Here is a 24,470-nt window from a genome sequence, read left to right on the forward strand (position 1 = left end):
TTTACTTAAGTGGTGTTTATTGCTTTTTGAAATATTCTACCTAAAGTTAGCCTTTTGCTGGTGTTCCATACAATTTCTTTCAGCACTTTGAAGCATCGGGGAATTTAAACACATTTTCTTAGTGTTGCCGGTACTTTGATAGTCGCAACTTGCACAATTTATTCATTCTCTTTTGAGCAATTTCTCTCTGGTTGATTTCTCTTCCCATTAGAAGAGTCATAACTAACTCATAGTTCCTGGCTGCCTCTACACCGTTAAGGAAATAACAGTAATAACTTGATTAAAGCAAATCTCACAAAGAAGCTGTAAGTGAACACTTTTTAAGAGTGTATTTTAGTACAGTTGTAGTTTATTAGGAATTTAATTAATAAAACTTCCCGAACAAGAAGAATTGTCTCTTTCAGTCCCTTACCCTTTCTGTTTGTTTGCTTTTTTTGTTCTCTCTCAACAGAATACGACCCACCAGGCTATCTCTACCAAGGGTCAGATGTCAACGGGCAGATGGTGGAATACACCACTCTGCCCGGCACAAACCGGATAAACGGAAGTGTTCATGGAAGCTTCAGCAATGGCTGCTCGCATCTGCACCATAAAGTCCCCAATGGAGTCAGCGGGAGCTTAAACGGAGGGCTCTACTCCGGGCACGTGAGCTCTCTAACCAGAACACGCGTGGATTTTGAACATCCTCGTCGTCTAGTGAATGTAAGAGACCTACTTATAAATAAAAGCCCCCTGTGCCCCACCATGTCAGGGTGCGAGAACATGGTCAGCACACGTGCTTTTCCCAATAAAGAAACCTCACAGGGTCACTGGTGTAGCCTGTGGCACCGGTAGCCCCTTGATCCAGACATCTTTGGAAGCTTTCTATTATCAAGCAGTAGTTGTATTCATCAATCTGAATTGTATCTAGAGTTATTTAGCACTGAAAATGCAGGGCCAATTATAAACAGACTGGAAGTTATTCTTGAGATGAAGTGGAAATACTATTGGCCATGGACCAAGCCACATAGTTTAAATTTGATTTATTTAGAGCAAAGTCTAAAAGCTTATACGCTTAGAGGACTCAGGCAGATCCTGAAATTGAGTGAAACAAGTTGGGGATGAGACGGAAGTAGCGAAGGTATGGGAGAGCCATGTAACAGCAGCCCTGGGGGGCTTTTCTGGTGGCTCAGTGGTAGAGAATCGCCCTGCCAATGCAGGAGACACAGGTTCAATCACTGATCTGGGAAGATCCACGTGCTGCAGAGCAACTAAGCCCCTGGGCCACAACTGTTGAGCCTGTGCTCCAGAGCCTGGGAGCTGCAACTGCTGAGCCCACGCAGCCTAGAGCCCATGCTGTGCAACAAGAGAAGTCACTGCAGTGAAAGCCCACACATTGCAACTACAGAGTAGCCCCCGCTCGTTTGCTGCAACTAGGGAAAAGCCCTTGTAGCAATGAAGACCCAGCGTAGCCAAAAAATGAATAGATAAAATTAAAAAAAAAAAAAAGAAGCAGCCCAGGTTCAGCGCCTGTTGTCCACACACCTTGTGTGGCCAGGTCTTCTGAATTTTCACATCTGTAAATCCAGGTGAAATCTAGATTTTTTACATGTTGGCAACTAATTCCACTTTTAGAAGAAAGCCTTGCTTGGGCCGTACACAGCATGGCTGGGTACCACCGGATTGTCACTTCTGACCTCCTGTGAGGTTTTCTTGATCTGTTTTGCCCATGTGTGTTTTGTGGTTGGCTGTAAGATTTTTATATTTTATAAGATTAGTGTTCTCTTCCCACAAGGAGAGATAAAGCTTTAGTACTACTTTATCTCAGTGCAGTGTAAGAGACCCGGGCTCTATCCCTGGGTTGGGAAGATCCCTTGGAGAAGGAAAAGGCAGCCCACTCCAGTATTCTTGCCTGGAGAATCCCATGGACGGAGGAGCCTGGCGGGCTATAGTCCGTGGGGTCACAAAGAGTCTGACACGACTGAGTGACTAACACTTTCACTTTCAACCAGCTGATATACTTTCATTTTTGAAATGGGAATAGAATGACTAATGTATTTTAGATTTGTACTGGTTTAAGAGATTCTCTGCACCAGGAAGCTTGATTTATTACATTGCTTGGATAGTCAGCTACTTTATTTTCAATCACATAAATAAAATGTTTAGTTGATCAAATTAAACACTCATTTACATTTTTGTCATTGTTTCAATTACAGATAAATCTGTCATAACCTACAATGTGCTAGAAATGAAGATGTTTATAGAGATTTTTTAAAAAATCTTGAACAGTAGTAAAGATTTATTAAAATCTTACCTTTGGAGACCAAAACTATGATATATATTTGTATCTTAAAGCTAGAAATCTAATGGCTTTCCTGTGACCTAGCTTTCGTATGTTGTAGAAAAAATATTTAATTTGCTTTAGTACATCATTACCAAAAGTGAATAATGATTTCATTATTTTGTATGGAAAGACATGGCTTATATTCAGACTTTCTAAACTTTTTTTTGTCACCATTCCTAATCCAAACTACTAACATTGTCCAAGAAATTGAAGGAGAGAGCATTTTGAATAGCACATGCTGTTTCCATAAGAAAAAAAAAATAAGTCTGATGTTTGCTTTAGTATTTGAACACAGTACTTTGTGTTTTTTGAACAATGAGTTGCTATTTAAATAATAGCTGCCCCAGTAAGTGTGCAGTTTTACATGTTATCCTCTGTGATCTTAGCTCATTCATTTTCTTACTCTTCTGGATATGTGGACATTTTTAAAACGCTTTTGATCATAAAATGATTGAATTAACTTTAATATGTTTGGTGAGTCCAATAAATACGCTATCCTGTAGGTTCTTAACTTCAGGTTTTTCTACAGCTTTGGAGTTTATCCTCGTGGACTGAATATAGCATAGGCATATTCTTTCTCTCTCTGTTTTCTCAAAAGCTCCTGTTGCTAGTTGGATCAGGAATGTTGCAAAGAAATTTTCAGTACTTTTGGTTTGCTTAGATTCTGGCTGTTGTTATGAGATGAATGGAAATGGAAAGTATTCTGGGAAAAACAATTGCCTGACCTTTTCCTAACCTTGAGGGCCTGTTCTGGGCTTGGGGAGCAGTGCAACAGCCTCCTCCACCCTTATCAAATTCAGCTCTGCTGTTTTGCTTCTGAAAGCAGAATTTTGACTCTGACCATGAGGCTGATTCAAGTCTTAACCCGTTTTGAAGAAGTCTTGCCATTGTGTATGTCAAGTGAACATTTTACAGTGAGGTATGTGTTAATCTGGGCATTTTTCTTAATTGCTGGGCAGTTTCCGCCAAAAGCAACAGCACAACATTAATACTCCCCTCCAAGTCATCGCTGGCTGAGAATCTACTCCATCTGGAAAAGTATAACATGTTTTAAGACTTCATGGAGTCAAGTGAACAACCTAATCGAAATAATTACAGGAAAATGAAGATGGGTTTATCTTGTGACATCATTCAAACAGATTTCCACCCTGTTTCTCCAGCTAGCATCCCATAAAAATTTTCCATGACTGCTAGGAAAGTGAAAATGAATAGGAGCTTATAACGTATAGTGTATTTTGGGCCCATTAGATTTGAAACCCTGAAGGGAAATGACTAACCTTCTCCCTTCATTTATTTCCCTCTTTCCAGTACAAACATACATGCAAAAACCCATGGTGGTTGAGTTTGGGGAGAACAGTTTTAGTATTGTGCACAACCCCTGTGTGAATATAGGTAAATGGTGATAAAGATAACATGGTTCAAGGAGATGGTTAACATATACCACGTAACCATTTGTTGTTGATGTGGCTTTGTTTAACTGTAGAGATGATCTGATTTCTAGTCTGTGACACCTTCAGCACTCTCTTTTTTCCTTTTCCCTCCACTTCCTTCCTGACAAGGGTGGCGGCCTGTACACAGCAGTACCTCCGGCTGACCCGATGGAATGCATCAACTGTCGAAACTGTCGGAACAACAATAGGTATGCTGGTGTGTATTTGCAAGTTGTGAATAGGGGTGTGTAACTCCATTTGTTATTCTGTGTTCAGCAGAGAAAGTTCTTGCAGTTTTTTACCTAAGTTATGTATAAATCTCAGAGTATGGAGTCTTAGGTTTAAGGCTGTTACTCAGTTGTTGCCCCAGCTTTACAATTGTTAAAGCTTCGTGCTTTGGTTTCTTTCGATATATTGACAATATAAAGGCTGTATTTCTCACTGAGATTCTATTAGAAGGTTTGATCTTTTTGAAACCTTTAAATCAGTGTCTTTCTCTTTAGATAGACTTTATCTCTTCTCACATATTCTATTTTCAATAGACTTCTCTGTGCTGTGTGATACTTTCTACTCTTTATTGTAGATGACAGCCTGTTTGAATGTCGGGGGGAAAAACCCTGTGTGTGTGGTAATGTTTTTTCATGGTAACATTGCCGAAATTTTCTTATCAGGTTGTTCAATTTTTTAAAAAAATTCTTAAGACCTTAAGATAATTAATAATTAAGTAGCACAAGCTTGCTTTCTTTTAATTTCTGGGTTTTTTTAATTAAGGATTATATGTGCTCATAATATTTCAAACAAGATAGGAATATGTAGAGTGACATATACGTTTAATTTCTGACAGAATAGTCAGAAAGCTTTCATGCTGCTTCTTTATATATTAATCCTGAAGGATTATCAGATATTTTGTTGTACTAAAGTTACAACTGTCGGAAATCTCAGTTCTTTCTTTTACACGATGATGGTGTTTGATTACATGGTCTCAAAAGTCCTTCTCAGCTCTAAAACTCTGCAATTTAGAAATCATATTACAGTTAGTACATAAAATACCTGGAGTATTGGACTAGAGTTTGGATATTTCATTAGTGAAATGGGATTTGACCTATATTTTAAAAATGAATTATGAAATTAAAAGTTGCATCTGGGAGCTATCAAAGCCAGAACTTAAAGAAGGATCCAGTCAGCCATTGAATTAAAATTACATTGTTTCATCTTGTGTTTTGAGAGTTGCCAAGCAAAAGCAATAAAGCTTCCTAGAGATTTGTTTTTCATCATTTGCTTAACCCATTTTAGGGTTTCTGTATTAGCAAAAGCCATCTGCCTGTTTTGTGTACCAAGATTTGCTTGTCATATTTTAAAATGCTGTATGACCTTAACTAAACTTTAAGATGCTTGTACCAGTAAAGCCACATTTTTGTCCAGAGTTTGTCAAAGGCTTTATCACAACTTGTTAGGAACATGCTAAAGAATCGGTTTAAGATAGTTCATACGCCCGGTGAGTAATCAGATGGATTTAATTAAAACACATTCTCAGTGGCTTCTGTGGCCAGCAGCAAATACGATTCAACCCAGACATTAGAATGACGTAGCAAGAAGACCTCAGGTCCAAGAAGAAATCAACATAGGCTTTGCCGCTGATTAAATCTATGCTCTTGGGAAAGTTAAGTAGTCTTTCTGAGGCTGTTCCTTATCTGAAAAACAGTGAGTTGTCCTAGATAGTGTAAAAGTGCTCACAATGTACTCTGATTATAGCTTTTGGTAATTTGCTGCTAATCATCTTTATAATGAGGTATCATATCCTAGTACCAGAAATATATCCCATTTCCTTAAAAGAATCTGAAAGGCTTCTGCCATCTTGTGTTCACTGCCATTTTTGTTTATGTGAGCTTGTGTGTGTGTGTGTGTGTGTGTGTGTGTGTGGTCTTTGGGGTTTTATTATACATGGTTTTCTCCTTTAAGCCAATCAATATTTCTGTTGATTTTCAAGTTAGCGACCTCTTGTATTTCATGTTTGGGGTTTTACTTTTATCTGGAAACACAGATGAATTCTCTGCAGCCTTAGAAAGCCAGCATCAGTTTCTCCCTGGCCCAAATATTCTTCCTATCTCAGAATCTACCGTTTTAGGGCAAACCTTCAGTTTCCTGCCTGGGCTCCGAGGTTAGCCAAGTGGCTCACCTGGCTTCTTGGAACACTTATGTGATTCTGACACAGATTAACATCAAAAAGTACCTATCTTCAACTCTGCAAAATTGGAATCATTAAATCTAAAGGTTTCTGATTCTTTTTAACATTGTAATTAAAAACAGGCATCTCCTCTCAAGATCCTCAAAATTTTGTATAGCAAAATTTGTAATTTTGTATAAGGCAAAATTTGTAATAAGCTTCAAATACTGAGAAGTAGATGATATATCTTTTATTCCCCCAAATATGCACAATTTTAGACAATTTGCACTTCTAAAATATTGACATTATTGCTAAGAATAAGCTTGCATTTCCTCATGCCAACTGAAAAGGGTATGTACACAAAAAGAAGCATAATGTCAGTTCAGCTATATGAGTGTATCAAGGGGGCATCTTAGAGTTTTTGGCTGTTCAGGCAAAATGAACATTTATTGAGTACTAGCCAGGCATTGGAGTTTCCAGGCAGAAGGAATCAAGTCATGGAAGGAGGAAAGATAACACTTACACGAGGGTAAATAGTCTAGTTCAGTAGTTATCAAGCTTTAGCGTGCTCTAGAGTTGCTTGGAGCACTTGTAAAAACCAAATTATGAAGCTCTATTTCTAGAGTTTCTGACTCAGTAGATCTAAGGTGGGGACTGAGAATTTGCTTTTCTAGTGCATTCCAGGGGTGCTTATGTCTGTTTGTGGGATCATGCTTTGAGAACCACTGGCATAATTTGGCTGGAGTAGCCAAGTAGTGAGTACTCATGAACCCCTAACTCATTTTATGAGCCTCTAAAGAATCCCCCTGCATTGCAGGAGACCTGGGTTCGATCTCTGGGTTGGGAAGATCCCCTGGAGGAGGGTATGACAACCCACTGCAGTATTCTTGCTGGAGAATCCCCATGGACAAAGGAGCCTGGTGGGATACAGTCCATGGGGTCACAAAGAGTCAGATCGACTGAGCAACTAAGCACATGCTCCACATCAGGGGCGAAGTTCAACCTCTCGATAAAGTGCAGTACTCGTGCTCGGTCATGTCCAACCCTTTGCGACCCCGTGGACTGTAGCCAGCCAGGCTCCTCTGTCCATGGAATTTTTCAGGCTGGAGTGGGTTGCCATTTCCTCCTCCAGGGATCAAACCTGAGTCTCCTGTGTCTCCTGAATTAGCAGGCAGATTCTTTTGCCATTAAGCCACCTGGGAAGCCCATCGCAGATCATAAAACTGGAAAACCAGACTGAGTTTATATCATGGATGATCCTTACTGTCAGGGTTTAGTAGTTCATTTAATCAACATTTATTGAGTGCCCACCACATAGTAGGCCTCCCTCCAGAGAGGTAGCAGTTAATAAGAGGGAGTCACAGTCAGAGCTTGAAGTATGGTGAGCAGAGTTTGAAGAAGCACATTGAATCTCATTGTGTTATATTTAAGGAATAGGAAAAGTCCCCATTGTTTCTGTAATATAAAACATAGGAGAGATATGAGATTTTTGCCTTAATCAAAAAGTGGGGGACATGGGTTAAATGTTGAGACATGCTGGGCTTAGTGGCATCGTGATTCTTTTGAAGATGTTTGAGAAAGGGAGCCAGCGATGCAGAGATGTGTTTAGGCTGGTTAGTGGTGGTGGGATTGGAGGGAGGAGACCACTGTGACTACTTGTGTAATGAAGGCCTTAGCTTAATGAAAGGAATGAGGCTAGAAAAGGAGAGCTGAGTTCGATTCTAGAGTTAGAACTTTGGGGATTAGCCATTGACTGGAATGCACTGATAGCAATCTAGGAAAAGGTCCAAATGAATAGAGAGTTTCAGATGTGAATGGCCTGGTAGTCGCCACGGTGATAGTCATAGAAACAAGAAACTTAATGAAATGATATATTGAGGGAAGGTGATGATATTGGTTGGATGTTTTTAGAGTTTCAAGTGCCAGTTAAACGTCTAAGTCAAGCAGACAGATGAAAATGCTGGTCTCGGGTTCAGGGAGTAGATTGGGACAATGATCTCTATATTTACGAGTCATTTGTATCAAAGTAATAGAACTTAAAGATGGGTTGGACATTTTGAAGTTCTCTACCTACATGTAAAAGTTGACCATTTTAAAGATATTTGGTGGTGGTAGGGGGGAGATTTTTGTTTTATCAATAAGACATTTATTTGGAAATGCATAAGTATGTGTATATGTATACACACATATATACAGAAATTGCTGTTTTTGTAGGATAAAAATGTTTGAATACCACCAATTCCATATTGCCTAATAAAACAAAGTTTGAAAGGAAAACAAATTTAAAAATCAGTGGATATACTAATGGAGACCGTGATTATTTTTATATATTTAACTTTTAAAGGCTTTTATTTCTTAAGTATTTGAAGTAATTAGACACTCTTTTCATAATCCTCTCATATTGTTATTATTTTTTTGCTTACTGCCTTGACATATTTTCAAAGAGATGAGGCAAGGGGTGTGATAAAATCAGGAGAGTGAAAATTAAAGAGGATTCAATCATTCATCATTCACTCAACAGACATTCTTTTGAAAGTCTTTTGGGGACCAGGTGCCGAGCTAGGTCCCAAGGCTACAGTTGTGAACAAAATGGGCATTGTCCTTGCCCACTGAGCTTATAATTTGATGGGGAGACACATCTTTTTTCAAAATGGCATAAATAAATCATAAAAATGAATAAATAATTCAAACTGGGTGCTTTAAAGACAATATAAAGAATGCATTAGAAAGGAAAGACTTCACTAAGCAAGTGGCACCTTACATGAAGAATTTGTAAAATTAGGTCAAAGAGAATAGGGATGGGTTTAAAGCTTTCCAGGCAAAGGCAAGGTACTATTTATGCAAAACCTTTAAGGCAGAATACTGAAATCCTGGGACCTTCCTGGTGGTCCAGTGGTTAAGACTGCACTCCCAATGCAGGGGGCCCTGGTTCAATCCCTGGTCAGGGAACTAGATTCCACGTGCCATACTAAAAGATCCTGTGTGCCCCAACTGAGAGCCAGCACAGTCAAATAAATAAATATTTCTAAAAATAAATAAGTAAATAAAAAGGGACTGCCCTGGTGAACCAATGGTGAAGACTTCATCTCCCAATGCAGGGAGTGAGGGGCGTGGGTTTGATCCCTGGTTGGGTAGCTAGGATCCCACATGCCTCGTGGCCAAAAAACCAAAACATAAGACAGAAGCAATATTGCAACAAATTCAATAAAGACTTTAAAAATGATCCACATCAAAAAAAAAATCTTAAAATCATTGGTAATAGATACTTTAAGCTATAAAAAGAATGCTGGAATTCTTATGGAATCAAAGAAGGCTAATGTGGCAGGAACGTAGTAAGGGAAAGGGTCAGAGGTAGATGAGTGAATTAAGACCATATGGAGCCACAGTTGAGTCAGCGAAAGCTAGCATGACAGAGCACTCTGGAGGATAGAGTTTGGAGACTCCGTTGGATGGCACAGGAAAGGATACAGGGGATCAGTTGGATGGCTGTGGCAGCAGTCCAGATGAGAAACAGTGCACTAAGATAGCTATAGTAGATGCAGAGAGAGGTAGGTGGTTTGGAGAGATTTAGAAGGTGCAATTTTTTTTAAAAGATATGAGGCCGCTGAGGGGAAGATGTCAAGGATGGTGTCCAGGTAATTGGATGTAATCACTGAACGAGGAGACACTGCGGGAATACACGTAAGCCCGTCCACCCCTCACACACCTGGGAGTCGTCCCCTTCAACCCCAGTGGTGCCTCATCAAACTCACCTTGACCCAGGGCAGGTCTCTTACTCTACAGATTACTGATGAGTGAAGAATTGATGAAGGCCTTTCCCCTTGGAATCTACCTGCCCTGTATCTTGCCGCTCTAGCTTCCCCCCCTGCCCACTGCCTTTTTAGATTTAAACTCGAATGTACTTCTTGGAGTGGCCTTTTAAAAAGCAAGTCATTGCTAACCTTAAGGTCCTTTTATCATCTTTCTATTTCAGTAATAGAAAACTTTGCCTTTCTTAAACTGGCATATTGACGTGAAAATTTGAGAACAGGTCAAAGGGGAGTGGACTCAACAGATAAGCCTTTGAGCAAACTCTGGGAGATAGTGAAGGACTGGGAAGCCTGGCCTGTTGCAGTCCATGGGTCACAAAGAGTTGAACACAACGTGGCAACCAAACAACAAAAGGGGAGTGCACACGCTAGCATTCTAGAGTTTTATTTGCTTCTAGGGCTTTGGTAGCATTTGTAGAGGACAACCCACTCCAGTACTCTTGCCTGGAAAATCCCATGGACGGAGGAGCCTGGTAGGCTGCAGTCCATGGGGTCGCTGAGGGTAGGACACGACTGGGCAACTTCACTTTCACTTTTCACTTTCATGCATTGGAGAAGGAAATGGCAACCCACTCCAGTGTTCTTGCCTGGAGAATCCCAGGGACGGAGGAGCCTGGTGGGCTGCCATCTATGGGGTCGCACAGAGTCGGACACAGCTGAAGCAACTTAGCCAGCAGCAGCCTGCTCACTGCGTTTAGTCCATTTGAATGCTTTTTGGGTTTAAGAGTTGCATGTAACGACTCACTACGAACAGCTGGAAAGAAACATATTTAATGTAGCTTTGGGGGAGCCAGCCCCCTGCATGAACAACTCAGTTGAGAAATCCTTGTGCATTGCAAGAGTTAAACAGATTTTAATCAAATAAATCAATAGCTTTCTACTCTTCTCTCTTCAATTCAGAAAACAGTAGTGCAGTTCTGGATATGTCATTAAATGGGGTTTGTCAGTTGCTTGGCTAGTTTAATGGGAAGGGATTGACATTAAATCTGCTCTGTTTACCATCAGTCTTGATAATTTGTAAGAGAGGACACTGATGAAATTCACAGATGAATGAACTGAGCGGTCCCATCAGGAAGGAACAAAAATTAACTTTAAGTGTCCTAGAGAGATTGGAAATGGGCAGGAAGTTGCCAAGTAAAAATCAACTTGGAAAAATGTATATAATCCATCTGGGGAAAAAAGTATGAGCTATACATGGCTGGTGGTCAAGAGGAGAAATAAAACTATTGGGAATAGTGCTTTAGAAAACATAGATATTATAAATGACCTCCAAGTTTTTATGTAATGATCACCTTAAAAGTCTGAGTATTGTTGGGTTTGAAGGTACTCCTTCACCAACTTGAAACCTCCCACTGAATCAGATATACTCAGATAAACATAAGTGTGTAGAGATGAATATGAAAACATTCCATTATAATAGTAGATCTTTTAGGTGGAGGGTTTGGTTTACCCAATTGGTTTGTGAAATATGAAAACAACTGCTTATCTAAAGACAATTAGACTCTGCTCCAGCAGGTTAATTGGTTATGATTCAACCCATCTCCTATCCCTGACCACTCAGCTACTTCCAAACTAGCCATAAAACCAAAGGAAGGAAATACACAGAGCCCAAGATTTGGATTCTCTACCATCTATGGTAATCTCCCTGATTCTCTAAGAAAAATATTCAAAAAACTGTGTCTAATTTCTTTAATTGATTGGTACCTTCCTTTTGGGGGGAAGTGACTTATATTCTACTTTTGATATGGAGACCTGATCCTTTTGTCAAGGAGTCCTGTGGTTAGAGGAACCTGGTGGGCTATGGTCCATGGGACTGCAAAGAGTCGAACACGACTGAGCGACTAATACTCCCTTTAAATACATGTTGGGTGACTATAAATGACGGAATGCATTACTGAACGTGGCAAGCTCGCTCCCTCTCTCACACACACCCAGTCTTACAAATAAAAGACCAACTCAGGGATCAAACTTGCAGCTCCTGCATTGCAGGCAGATTCTTTACCGTCTGAGCCACCAGGGAAGCCGGAGATGGCTGAGTGACTAACACCAACATGTATTGTCACCTGTTCTGTGACAGCCACGAATAAACTAATTCCCAAAAGGAAACTTCCACTGCATGGCTCAGGTCACTGCAGCCTGTAGCAAAGAGTGTATGGTGAGAACAGAGGACCTCCATGGCCCTAGAGGAATGTCATCAGGGTTCTGTTGGAGGGTAACTGATGACCTCCTCAAGATAAGGGCCAGGTCAGCCAAGTGACAGGCACAGTGGCAAGAGGAAACAGCAAGGGTGAGGTGAACATTAAAGCAAACCGCCACCAAGACGAGACGGTTTCAGGAGATATTCATGGAACACATTCATGAAAATAAGCATCACCATCCAAGAGGTTCGTGGGTAGTTAGTCCCTGCCCTCCAGGGATAATCAGAAGAGGAAACTTAAGGCAACATGTATACAATTATCTAATCACAGAAATTCTGTACATAATCATGCTTAACAAATATTCAACTATGTAATCAGAAATGGGATACTTCTCTGCAAAACATTCCAGAGGTGCTATGTAGTTTTGCTGGAATGTCCAAAATATGTTTAGTCAAATACTAATGCAACGTATTCTTCTAAACAATGCTGAGCTACTATTCCAGTCTCTTATTTCTTAGTGTGTGCTATTCAGATGGCTGCTTCAAGAATATTTTATTTTTTATGACACTGTAATAGTCATTCTCCTATCTTCTCCTTTGGTCAGACAGCCCTCTCCTGTTTCCTGAAAGATACCTTAGTAATAAACTAACAGGTCCCAGACCACCTGAATTCTTGGAAAGCAGCACAAATCTTTGTATGTGGCAAGATGCACGGAGTTCTGATTACTCAGTGTTTTCAAACTTAGACAAAGTCGTTTCATTGAGCTAGAGACAACCCATTGAAAACTGTCACTCCACCTTAAGCCAATAATAACTGCAACTGAAAGATTGAGAGGCCTAAGATAGATAAGAAAATACAAACTATTTTAATACAAAATAGTTTAATACAAAATACAAACTTTGTATCATTTAAACTGTGAGATGTGCATTGTAAGAGCATGTTAATAATGTCATAAATGTGCAGACATTTGCCCTTTTCTCTCTCTCTCACTACCTGTAGATTTGGGTCTCTTACATATATACAGGTACTATTTTTGTAGTAATCTGGTTGCTTTAGAAATTGTAATTAAAGCATCAGTAAATGCTTTAATTAAAGCATCAGTAAAAGAATTGTTTCACTTGTTACAAGCTTAATTACATTCAGAACAGGTATCATGTTTCTTCTCTATAGACTATGTCCTCTGTGTTTATATCTTAGCACGTAACCCCCAGGTTAAAGCCATTTTCATGCTGACCCGTGCAGACATCCAAAAATGAACTAGAAGTAATGTGACTCAATTACTTATATTCGGCTTTCTACATCGGTGGTCCCCAGCGTTTTTGGCACCAAGGACTGGTTTCATGGAAGACAGTTTTCCCATGGCCCCAGGTGGGAGGTGGTTTTAGGATGATTCAAGTGCATGATGTTTGTTGTGCACCTTATTTCTCTTGCTATTACATCAGCTGCACTGCAGATTATCAGGCATTAGAACGCGGTGGTTGGAGGCCCTGCTCTACGTGGTTAATTACTGATAATTATGAATCAGGGTTCACTGTACTAGAACATTTTAAACCAGTTTGGTTTATCAGGCTGAAATTTGGGTAATCATCACTTTACCAGTCTAACTCACATGATGATTTTACTGTCAGCACCACCCTGATAATTGAGACTCAAAGTTTGGAATAAAAGTATGCACTGAAGTGGTTTTCTATATCACTTACCTGAAAGATAGATGCTAAAGAATATCCAATAGGAAATTGTACTTTTCTCCTGCTAAATATCTGTGATTTCTTTTAAAACATATGTATTTAGTTGTTAACTCCCAGCTCATAAAACCAGACGACAGTATCAGCTCTCTAGATACTGTTCACAGTAATTGGCCCTGGCGCCTCTATCCTCCCCATCCTTTGGTCCTGTGCCATCCGTGTCGTTCACCTTCGTTATCACAGCAGTGCTGTATTTTTTTTTCCCTACTATGAAGGAAACTAGTTTGTTCATTTGGAAAATGTGAAGCCTTGGCACTTGTTTTCATCAGTGAAGGCAGCATCAGAACCACATCTGCCATATTGTAACAGCTCTCAGGCTGGTAGCCAGTGTAGCGATCAAACATCTGTGAAATAAAATGTTCGCAAAAGTGCTCTACACTCAAGCTGTTAGACTGCCCTTAGAGGTCCTTTAAAAATCTCATCCTTTGCTTTAAAGAAATGAGCAGGACAAAAAAGAAACGAAAGGGGGAGAAAAAGACAACAGAAGAATTGAAGGCATCTTATCTGGTGAGTCTTCATTATTTTGTATTAACATTATGAAATTTCATTCCTGTTAGCTCTGTGAAAACCAGTTATTAACTTACAGTATCTTGTTTTTTAGGGAACTGCCCTGGTGTTTCAAAATCTGGCGAGTATATTTTTTTCCTACACCTTAACTTTACTTCTTTCAATGAAAATGTCTCTTTCTGACCCGATCCTTTTTTTTTTTTTGTCTTTCAGGTTTCAGGTACCTTTGTATTACTTCCAGATTCCTGCAGAGAAATGGGACATTAAGCCAGAAGCTCATTTTGTTTGTTTTACATCATGATTGGGGATTTCATTAAGTGCCTGACTGTGCTGTGTCTCACTGATCTAAGAGCTTTCTCTGACACCAAGGACAGACATTGCCCATCCTCCAGAAGACTGACATTTAAGTCAGATAACTTTGAAGTCAACAGATAGAAAGAAAGCTAACCAACAGAGCCAATATGAACGAGGACAGAGATCATTTCTATTGTGGTACAAAAATCTTCAGGGGTAAGTATATGATTCATTCTCACTTTTAATCTATGTGTCTTAGTTTTCGGTGTGATCTATTATATGATATCTTGACCCGTTAGTTTAGTTGTTGCTCTTTGATAATAATTTTGCTTGCTTACAGAAAAGCTTATTTTAAAAGTGTGATGTTCGATGTTTATTATGTATCCATTCGCCATTTTTGCTGAGGTCCTACGATACGCCATTTACTACGTGCTTGACACTGGACATTGTGACCTCAACTGGAGTCTAACACGCATTAGTAGTGTTATTACTTCCTAGAACAGCAAAATATTTCAGAGCGTTTTAACTGCAGTTTCTTCTCCAGTGCTTTCTTATTTTCATCATGTAGTTTAATTCTATAAATATTTAAAATCTTTTAAGACAATACAGTTTCTGGTTTTTTGCAATGTTTATTCACAAGTCCCAACATTATCTTTGTTGCTATTCTCACCTTTCTTTTTTTCAGTTGATTTTTATCGGAGTGTAGTTGATTCACAATGCTGTGTTAGTTTTAGGTGTGCAGCAAAGTGAATCAGCTATACGTATACATATATCTGCTCCTTTTCAGATTCTTTTCCCTGGGTCACTGTAGAGCACTGAGTAGAGTTCCCTGTGCTATACAGTAGGTCCCTATCAGTTACCTATTTTATATATGATACTGTGTATATGTCCATCCCAGTCTCCCAGTTTCTCCCTCCCTCCCTGTCACTTTCCCCTTTGGTAACCATAAGCTTGTTTTCTACATCTGTGGGTCTGTTTCTGCTTTGCGTGTAAGTTCATTGGTACCTTTTTTTTTTTTAGATCCCACATACAAGTAACATACGATATTTGTCTCTCTCTGACTTACTTCACTCATATGACAGTCTCTGTGTCCATCTGTGTTGCTGCACGTGACATCGTCTTGTTTCTTTTCATGGCTGAGTAATATTTCATTCTGTATATGAGCCTTTCTGTATGCCTCTTATGTCTCTTAAGCTTCTTTATATATTGTCCATCCTTTTGTGTCTTCAGTCTGAACACACTTCACGTTCACTAAACCTCTGGTCATCTGCTCAATTTCCACTTAACTCCATGAACTGAGCTCTTCATTTAGGTTATTCTATTTAGTTTAGAAATTCCAAATAATAATTATTGTTAGATGCTCAGTCTCTGTTAAAATTCTCCATCTTGTCACCTTTTTTCTTGAATATAATCATCCAGTTCTTTTAAAGTCATTGTCTTCTAACTCAATATGAGCATCACTTATTTTTCTTTTATTTCTGTCTTCGGAAATGCCTGGTAATTCTTTTTTATTGAATTCTGGACATTGCGTATAAAAACTCCCAGAGGCTCTGGAAGATGTTTTCTTCCCCCAGAAAGTATTTGCGTTTGCTTTTGGCAGGCAATTAGGAAAGGACCAGATCATTTTAACCCACTTAGAGACTGAGCTGATTTAATGCTGAGTTTCAGGTCTTTGTAAAAGCTTTGTCTCTTCCCGCTTCACTGTTATTTTCACAGTGTAACCCTTCAAGGGTCTCAGTTAAAAGCCTGGAGTGTTTACTGGGCCTTTTCTCTTTGGCAGACTCTGAACTCTTAATTTCTGTCTGCCCAGCCCCGTGAAAGTGCCAGAAGTTCTCCTCAGTTCCTCAGCCGCCACTGCATGCTTGAACGCCTCGGTGTTCCATCCTGCACTGAGCTGGGCAGATGCCTTGTGAGGACAAGTGCTGCTGAAACTCATATTTACCTTCCTTCTGGAATCTTAGCCGCTTAAGTGCTGGGTAGCTCTCTGATGACTCCAATAGATTTAAACGCCAATGTCTCCATCTTTTTTTTTTTTTTTAGTTGCTCTTGGCAGGAGAGTTGTTCTGATATAAACTAATCAGTCATAGCCAGAAGCCAGAAATGTAATTTTTAAGAATTATTTTCAACAAATCATGGTAGTCATATAGATTCCCTTGACCAGAGATATTTCTGGTTTTTGGAAATCAGAATCTTTCTTCCTCTCTAATTATCATCTAATGTAATTTCCTCAATTATAAGACTCTTGAGTCTGAAAGAGCATGGAAGGATACACACTAGTCTCTAGTTGGAATGCAGAAAGCACCTTACTCTCATCAGCCATACAGCCCTAACCATCTCAAAGCTGAGTGCTCCCAGCGTCTTGTATCTTCTTACGTTATACTTACTACACTGTAGTATAACCGTTTGTTTATTCACTCTCCTCTGCTAGACTGGGAGCTGGAACCTGTTGTATTTATATTTATATTTTCAGTGTCTACCACAGTTTCTGACATTTAGAAGGTATTCACATGTCACATGCTTTTAGAATAAAGGGTTCTTCTAAGGAAGTTTTTTTATACAGAGATATAATATTCAGTACATTCTCACTAGAAGTAATTTGAATACAAAAAGATTTTTCCAGGAGTTCCCAGGTGACCCAGTGATTAGGACTCCGCACTTTGCACTGTCGTGGCCCAGGATTCATTCCCTGGTCAGGGACCTAAGATCCTGTAAGCCACATGGCAGGGCCAGAAAAAGAAACAAAAAATTTCCCCCTGACATTGCCACGCATCGTAGGTGAATACCCTGTTCAGACTCTGTAGTTTCTCATGAATTGAATACATTCAAGAGAGTTTTCAGATTCCCTGGGTATTGAGACAGCGGAAGAGACTCATGAAAAGATGATAACATGGACACTTTTAAATGGATGTCAAGAGGTCTGTGTTTACCTTTGTCGGCATCCCAGCATCCCAGGAAAAAGTTTAAGTTCAGAGTTGAATGAAATGTCCAGCAGACCCCTGAGGAATGCCTTGCTCTCCTAGGGTCATGGTCTGCTAGCCCAGTGCTTTGATTCTGACTCCAACACACTTTCTTCCATATCAGTCCTTCCTCTACTTTTTATTGCCTTAACAATTGCATCGGAATACAGATTTTCTTTGAATCAGGTGTGTGTTTTTTCTGATGGTGTTAAAGGTTAGGATTACAGTCATATTAGATTACACTGCAGTCACGTTTCTCTGTGCAGATGAATACCTAACAGACATACTTTGCTTTCATGCCAGATGACTGGTATCTGGATTCTACTAAGTGTACAGTCGATCTGTTTCTCTCTTTGAAATTAAAGTTGAACGTATTTAAATTAAGGATTTGGTTTACTGACAGATATCTTATTCTCTTTCAGGTTCCAAGGCTTCAAGCTTAGCATTTGTTATTTCTGGTAACTAGAACCAACAGAGATGCTGGTGACAGCTGTGTGGACTTCCCTTTCCTGATTTTATGTTCCAGAAACATACTATCCCATGTTAAAAGGCTGGAGGTCCAAAGAATTCTTACCTTTATTCCCTAACATGCCTAACTCGAGCACACTTGTGTATTTCCTACCTAACCTTCCCGACCAAAGTCACATAAAATGTCTTCACTTTTCTCACTCCTAATTTTATAAATAAAAAATATTTTTATTTTATATGTAACTACTTCTGGGTCTCCAGTCTCCAGTTTCTATTAATGATGGAATAGCTAATCATGCACAGGTAATAATGATGGAATCTGGGCAATCTGAAAGTATTGTAGAGTAACAAGAAACAGGCAGGAACTGAATACATCTAACCTTGAAAGACAATGGGTAACATTTGTCTGTGGGTTTTTGCCTGAGGACATTCTTCAATCTTGGATTAAGAACACAAACTGAAGGTGTTGAAAGATGGAGTTTGAGGTCAACAGAACAACCAGAAAATCAGAGGGAAAAATCCAGTTTAAAAAAAAAGTTACATGTAAAAAATAGGAAAAAGTGATACTTACCCAAGGGAAGAAAATTGTCAATAGAAACAGACCCTGTTACAAATATGCTCAAGGACTCAATGAACAACACACTGTGGCTTCACGTGGGGAACTTCATCTTAGAAATAGAACCTGTAAAGATCAAATGGAAGTTCCAAAGCCGAAAAGCATAAATAACTGGAATGGAGAATTTACCGTTTGGGCTTAATATCAGATTGAAGACAATAGAAGAAAGAGTCAATAAACTAAAAGATCAATAGAGATTATCCAATCTGAAGAACAGGAAGAAAAAATTAGAGAAAACACATATTTTGGATGAAGACAGGAGACAAAAGTAGGGCAGAATTGAAGTGAATGTTTAGTACTAATAAATTCTGGCAATTAATTCTGCAAAGAAAAAAAAATTGAAAAATAAACAAAACTTGGATTTTGAATGTCTAGTTCTTATAGTGTGTCTTCCAAGAGTGAAAGGGAACATCGCTGGTTTCAAAACTGTATTTTTGTTGGCTTTCATAAGGTCATTTCTCTCATGTGGCCGTAAGTTTCTCAGCTTTCTGCCCTTTTCCTCTTTTTCTGCTTCACTCCTTCCAGCATGAATGGCCTTTTCCTTCTGTGTGCTATATTCAGGAGCTAGTTTATTATGAAAGACAACTTCTAACAGTGGACGGAGGCAAAGGGTGCATGTGATGAGTCAGCGTGTGCTGTTCCATTATTCACTGGTTTGCATTTTGATGCCTTCTCCTTTGTATTTCACTTTAATTTTTGAGATCTTGCTAATTCAAATCATAGTGAATCATTTAGTTAATTTTGAGCACCAGTCTTCCTTAAGAATCTGTGGATACAAAATACCAAATAATATTTCAAAGTAAGTGAATTTTAATTATTGACGCCTCTAGACACAATTCTGTCTGTTTTGGTTTACCCTTTGTAGGTGTTTCACCAAAACCAGCAGCACTTTCAGCAGCAGCCCCCTTCCTGTGGTCCCAGTGATAGCACCTTATCCTCAAGACGGTTTGGAAATGAAGCCCTTTGGTCATATGAAGATGCCTGTGTGTCTGGCTTCCACCGTCCCCGACTGCGTTCAGCCACCTGAGGAGGGCATCAAAGAGGATGAGACACCAACACCTGCTCAGCCGATTTGCTGTCAAGACAGTAGAGATGGGGCCAGTTCCGATTGTGTGGAAGATACAGCAGAGTTCCACAGAGGTACAGCAAGACATTGTAAATCTCAAGTTTCTAAATAGTCTTCAGTTAACTAAGAACTATATCAGGAGAGATGATGCTTTCAGAACGTTCTGTCTGTGATCCACTCATATTTCTTAGATTATTGCTTGGGGGTATTGGATATGTCAATAAAAGTTGACTCTGTAAAGGATTCTTTGAAATTCTGGGGTGTTTGGGGATGTTCTTTTGTTGGCGTTTTTTAATTTTTTGACCGCACTGCACGGCGTGTAGGATCTTAGTTCCCCAGCCAGGGATCGAACCTGTAGTCCCAATACAGGGAATCTTAATCACTGGATTGCCAGGGAAGTCCCTGAAATTCTGTGATACACATCCTTCATCTCTGATTGTTCATTCTATTCTATTCTGGAAAATAAATCCAAATAGGCTTTGATTCAGTTTTGTACCTGAACAGTAGACTTGCTAGAAGGGTGCATTTCGTGATCCTAGGCTTCTTTTCTCGTCTGAGTTGATTCTGGAGTTGTAGTAGTTCTTGACCATGGTTACTTGGGGGCTTTAAAGGGGTTTGCTGTAACCCTTAGATGAATCATGTCACTGTCCATGAGAGCTAAACTTTATTTTAAACCTCTGCCTCCCTCAGATTCAAACATAAACATAACTGGGCTCTAATTTTGCTCATGGTTCTTTCTTTATTGCTGAAGGTAGTGTTTTTAGACTGCTTTGATAAAAATCAGCCTTTCTCATTTCATAGTGCTTCCAAACCTTTGTTTTTCAGGAGACAGCTGTGTGCCTTCAGAAGCTGAGAACAACATTTTAAGTTGGAATCCTCTTGTTTTGCCACCTGTCTCGAAGGACTGTACTGAAAAGACACTGTGGTGTCCTCCTGGCACTCCTGTAGACAGTCCTCCAGGGGTCCTTCAGCAACCCCAGGAAACCTGAGGATGCGGCAGTGCTCCGTCACGTTCCCACTGCAAGCCAGCAACTGCACGAAACAGCCCTGGGAGTGGACTGTGTGAAGGACATTAGTTCAATTCAGAGAAAGAGCGTTATTTATTTTTTGTTGGTAGTGATGTCATATGAATGTATCTTAAAATGTGTGCCCTTTTATGTTATTTATGCCTTAAAAGTTTCCCTCCCTCTTCCTTCCTCCCCCTCGTCAGTAAACAACCTCGTTTGGCACAGTTTCAATCACCTGAGACCGTGTTGTCCAAGAGCCTCAGCGACAGTAAGAGCCCCTCCTGCAAGGATCCTACCTGTTGGCTGATTCAGCTAAGAGGGAATTGCACAGGCCATTTGGGAGTTTTCAGATGGAAAGCTTGTCTTTCACTATTGCATTATCAGACTGTCTGAGAACATTGGAAATCAACCACAGTTGTAACACCTGATGTTTATAATAGATGTCTTGTAAATTTGATGAGTGCCTTCCACGGAAGTGAGGGTTGACCTATAGGCTGTCTGCATGTGGGCACAGGTTATGTCCAGTTTTCTAGGCAGTAATCACAGTGTTGTGGACATGACGGAGGTTAAGCTGGTCTGGTTGGGTTATTATAGAAGGCAGAAAGGGAGCCAGGACCAGAGAGAAAAAGAATGCCTTCAAACCCAGTATCATTTAAAATCACACTTATTTATAACATGGTTACCATGGGGCTCTTTTTGACTGTTTCTAAGAGAAAAATAAGACTTTCAAATGGTGACTAGAAGAGAAAGATCCATATTTTAAGAAGAAAGGGAAGGTTCCAGGTGGATCATCTTGGCGGAAGCTCTCCTGTTAGTATAGGAAGTATCGTGGTGCAACACCCCCAAAAAATCCGTATTTTCTGAGTTCCAGCTTGGGCAATACCTGAAAGATGTGAGTGTCAGAAAAGAATCTGGAGGTTTGAAGTTTCCTGACATTTTTCCCGAATGTCGTCATTGTCACAGGCACCTATAGCTTTGATTGGCAGAGCTCGTAAATCACAGTTATTGCTGCCTCTGAGTGACAAGGAGATTTGCAGCTGCCATTGAAAGGCTTTTCTTCTGCACGTCTGAAACAAAACAACACAGCACTCAGTGTATTTGATGGCTTGACTCGAGCTTTATGGATCACTGCCCTTTTTTGGACTGTGCATCCCTTTAGGGAAAAACAAAACAATTCTCTTTATGGAGAGTCAAGCGATTCTAGCATAAGTGAAAATATTTTTACAGTTTCCCAACAATTGCAGTAAAATAGAGTAGAATACTGTATTAATCGACTTCCTGTGTAAATGCATCCATATTCCCTTACATACGTCTATATGTTTTAGAAATAGAACCGCTAGTGGAATGTGCCGTGTGAGCTGGGTCACTATGCAAGGATTACTTGGAGTAGTGGATACAGTGGATACAGTTCCATAGTCAGGTACCACGGATGCTCCAGAGTCAAATTCTCCATTTCAGACATCCACACCTATAGTGTACTGGACTTATTCTTCATTGTTGCCTAGATGCACTTAGCTTTGGAGGGAGTTAGCTGCATCCTTTACTTCTGTGGCCAGCAAAGGACAAAGTCCTAGCACACGGAATATGAAAACATACCCTGTGTCTGCCAGTCAGGTTATAGTGCTACACTCACAAAGGGAGTTTCAGAAAACTGGGGGGTAAGTGTTTGTAAGCAGTCATTTTGATTCAGGAAACAGAGGTGTATTAGCGTGAGCCTTAGGTCATAAACTGCTTTTAAAGATTGAGTTTGAATATGGGATTTGTCCACTAGGAAGAGAAAAATGACTTTAATTGTAGGGCAATCTCGTTGTGGACTGCTTTATTTATATTATTAGTAACGCTGTTTTAAGTGTTATCCCTTTAATTGTATTTTATTTATAAAAAATGCTTTTATATATTGAGATATATAAATATAAATATATATATATATAATTGCCTTCATGTTTAGGAGTTATGAGTGCTCTCTAACTATGAGTTGTTCTGAACTTTTATGCTCTGCACATTTACCCAGAACAGTCCTACCTAATGTTACTTGCCAGGAAGTCAGAGGACAGGACAGCATGGGCGATGGCTCTAACATTTGTGGAGTTACTGTTATGTACCAGACTGCTGGTGCTTGCTACTACTATCTCAAATCTGCCTGTTAAGACACAGCTACTAAGTAGGTGATAAAGTCCCCAGATCACACTGGTGAGCCACAGAGCCTGAATCTGAACTTATCTGGAGCGGGAATCTGAGCTCCTGCATTTCCAGACTGCTTTCCAAAACCATCGCGGTTCACTCTGCTGATGGAACCCGTTCTGTAAGCCCCCGGTCCTCCCCGCCGCAGAATTCCTCCAGTGCTCTAGCTCCACAACTAGAGAGGCTGTCCCTGTGCCCCGCGGGCAGAGCTCTGAGCTTATTACCTGGTCTCCCCCGAGCCCTCCTTACTCCCCGTGACCCCCCTCCCTTCCTACCACCCCTTCCCCGGAAATTTGACCTTCTCTCAGCGTGACAGTGATCCTGTAATCCATCAGACCTCTTCACACCCCTTCTCCTCTTAGAACTCTGTGAGTCTTTGTTTTAGCATCAAACTCCCCCTTCTGCTATATCATTTCTCTAGCTCCTTTTCTCCCCTCTTCTTTTGGTTATGCACTGATCCTCTGATGATGGGCGCTGTACAGAATGTAAGTGAAATGGCAATGTTTTAAACCTTTTGAAGTGGTCTTTAAAAACAAAAGGCATTTCTTTCTGAGTTTTGTTTTTGTCAAAAGAGTCTGCGAAGACGGATACAGATTACTAAGCTGATCGTGACGCAAGTCTCATTCCAGCTACAGGACGGCCAAGAAGTCAGCCTTCTAACTGGATTTCACCTGTCTTGCTCTCTCCTAAAGCAGTGATTTTCAGATGCATGTTTTTGTATCATATTGAAAAGTATGTTTTATTTTCCTTAAAGTTGTAATATTATGTTTGAAATTGTATATATTTTAAATGATGTAGCTTTGACAGGTTTTATTTGGTCGATATGATTTTCTATTAAAAGAGAATGCTGCTTTCATGTAGAGTAGCTCATGAAGATGCAGTTCTCTGATGCTCCCTGTCTGTGTGAAGCTGCTTATAGCTTGTGGTGGAGATGGGTGCATGTCTTTGAAATATTTTGGACGTGTCCTTCCTTAAAAACCTCCTCTGCGCAACTTAGAGTCAAGTGAATTAATCCTTTCTGATCTGACTGCAGAGATCCAACCCTGAAGAAAAAGGATCCAGGACAAATACATTATGTGTGGCTGGGAAAATATCTGCAGCAAGGAGCTCTGTCAAAGCAGATACATCCCCTTAGGGGGCTTAGCATTTCTTCAGAAGGAAATGGGGGCAGAGGAGAGTGAGAAAGAGGGATCCCTTCTCAGACCTTGTCTATTTTTACCGTTAACCCCAGAAATTTAGTCTTAAGAAGCAGCTTAGCTTTACTGCCCTAAAAAAAAAAGTGTCTGGGGTGGGACTTCCCTGGTGTCCAGTGGTTAAGACTCCACGCTCCGGGGGACCAGGTTCAATCCCTGGTCAGGGAACTAGATCCTGTGTGCCACAGCTAAGGTCTGGCACTTCCCACGTGGCTTTTCTGGTGGCTCAGAGAGTAAAGAACCTGCCTGCCAATGCAGGAGACACGGGTTCGATCCCTGGGTCAGGAAGAGCCCCTGGAGAAGGAAATGGCAACCCACTCCAGTATTTTTGCTTGGGAAATCCCATGGACAGAGAAGCCTGGGGGGCTACAGTCTATGGGGTCGCAAAGAGTCAGACACAACTTAGCAACTAAACAACAAGATCCAGCACAGCCAAAAACAAAAACACCCAGTGTCTGGGCTGCTTCGACCAGAAAGCCACCAGGGACTTCTGCCTGTCACGGCGTGTTCCGGAGATTTAAACGGGCCTTCCTTGACCCTCAGCCCCAGTCCTGAGAGCTCTGAGGGAACCC

General features: G+C 40.2%; 1 protein-coding gene across 3 annotated transcripts in view; it reads left to right on the forward strand.

Moving 5' to 3' along the window:
* CDON (cell adhesion associated, oncogene regulated) overlaps positions 1–23,596 on the forward strand; it is a 98,984-nt gene extending 75,388 nt beyond the window's left edge. For 2 of the 3 annotated variants that reach the window (XM_027532734.1, XM_027532735.1), the window contains 4 exons: positions 452–702; positions 3,883–3,962; positions 19,317–19,591; positions 20,343–23,596. In XM_027532734.1, coding sequence (XP_027388535.1) covers positions 452–702; positions 3,883–3,962; positions 19,317–19,591; positions 20,343–20,506 — 770 coding nt within the window. In that variant the 3' untranslated portion in view covers positions 20,507–23,596. Of the gene's footprint in view, positions 1–451; positions 703–3,882; positions 3,963–14,045; positions 14,117–14,210; positions 14,238–14,329; positions 14,627–17,789; positions 18,082–19,316; positions 19,592–20,342 lie in introns of those variants that run through there. The other variant, XR_003509454.1, reaches the window with a different exon arrangement.
* Positions 23,597–24,470: the final 874 nt, after the last annotated feature.

The sequence above is a fragment of the Bos indicus x Bos taurus genome, chromosome 29, assembly GCF_003369695.1.
Source record: "Bos indicus x Bos taurus breed Angus x Brahman F1 hybrid chromosome 29, Bos_hybrid_MaternalHap_v2.0, whole genome shotgun sequence".
Lineage (NCBI taxonomy): Eukaryota > Metazoa > Chordata > Mammalia > Artiodactyla > Bovidae > Bos > Bos indicus x Bos taurus.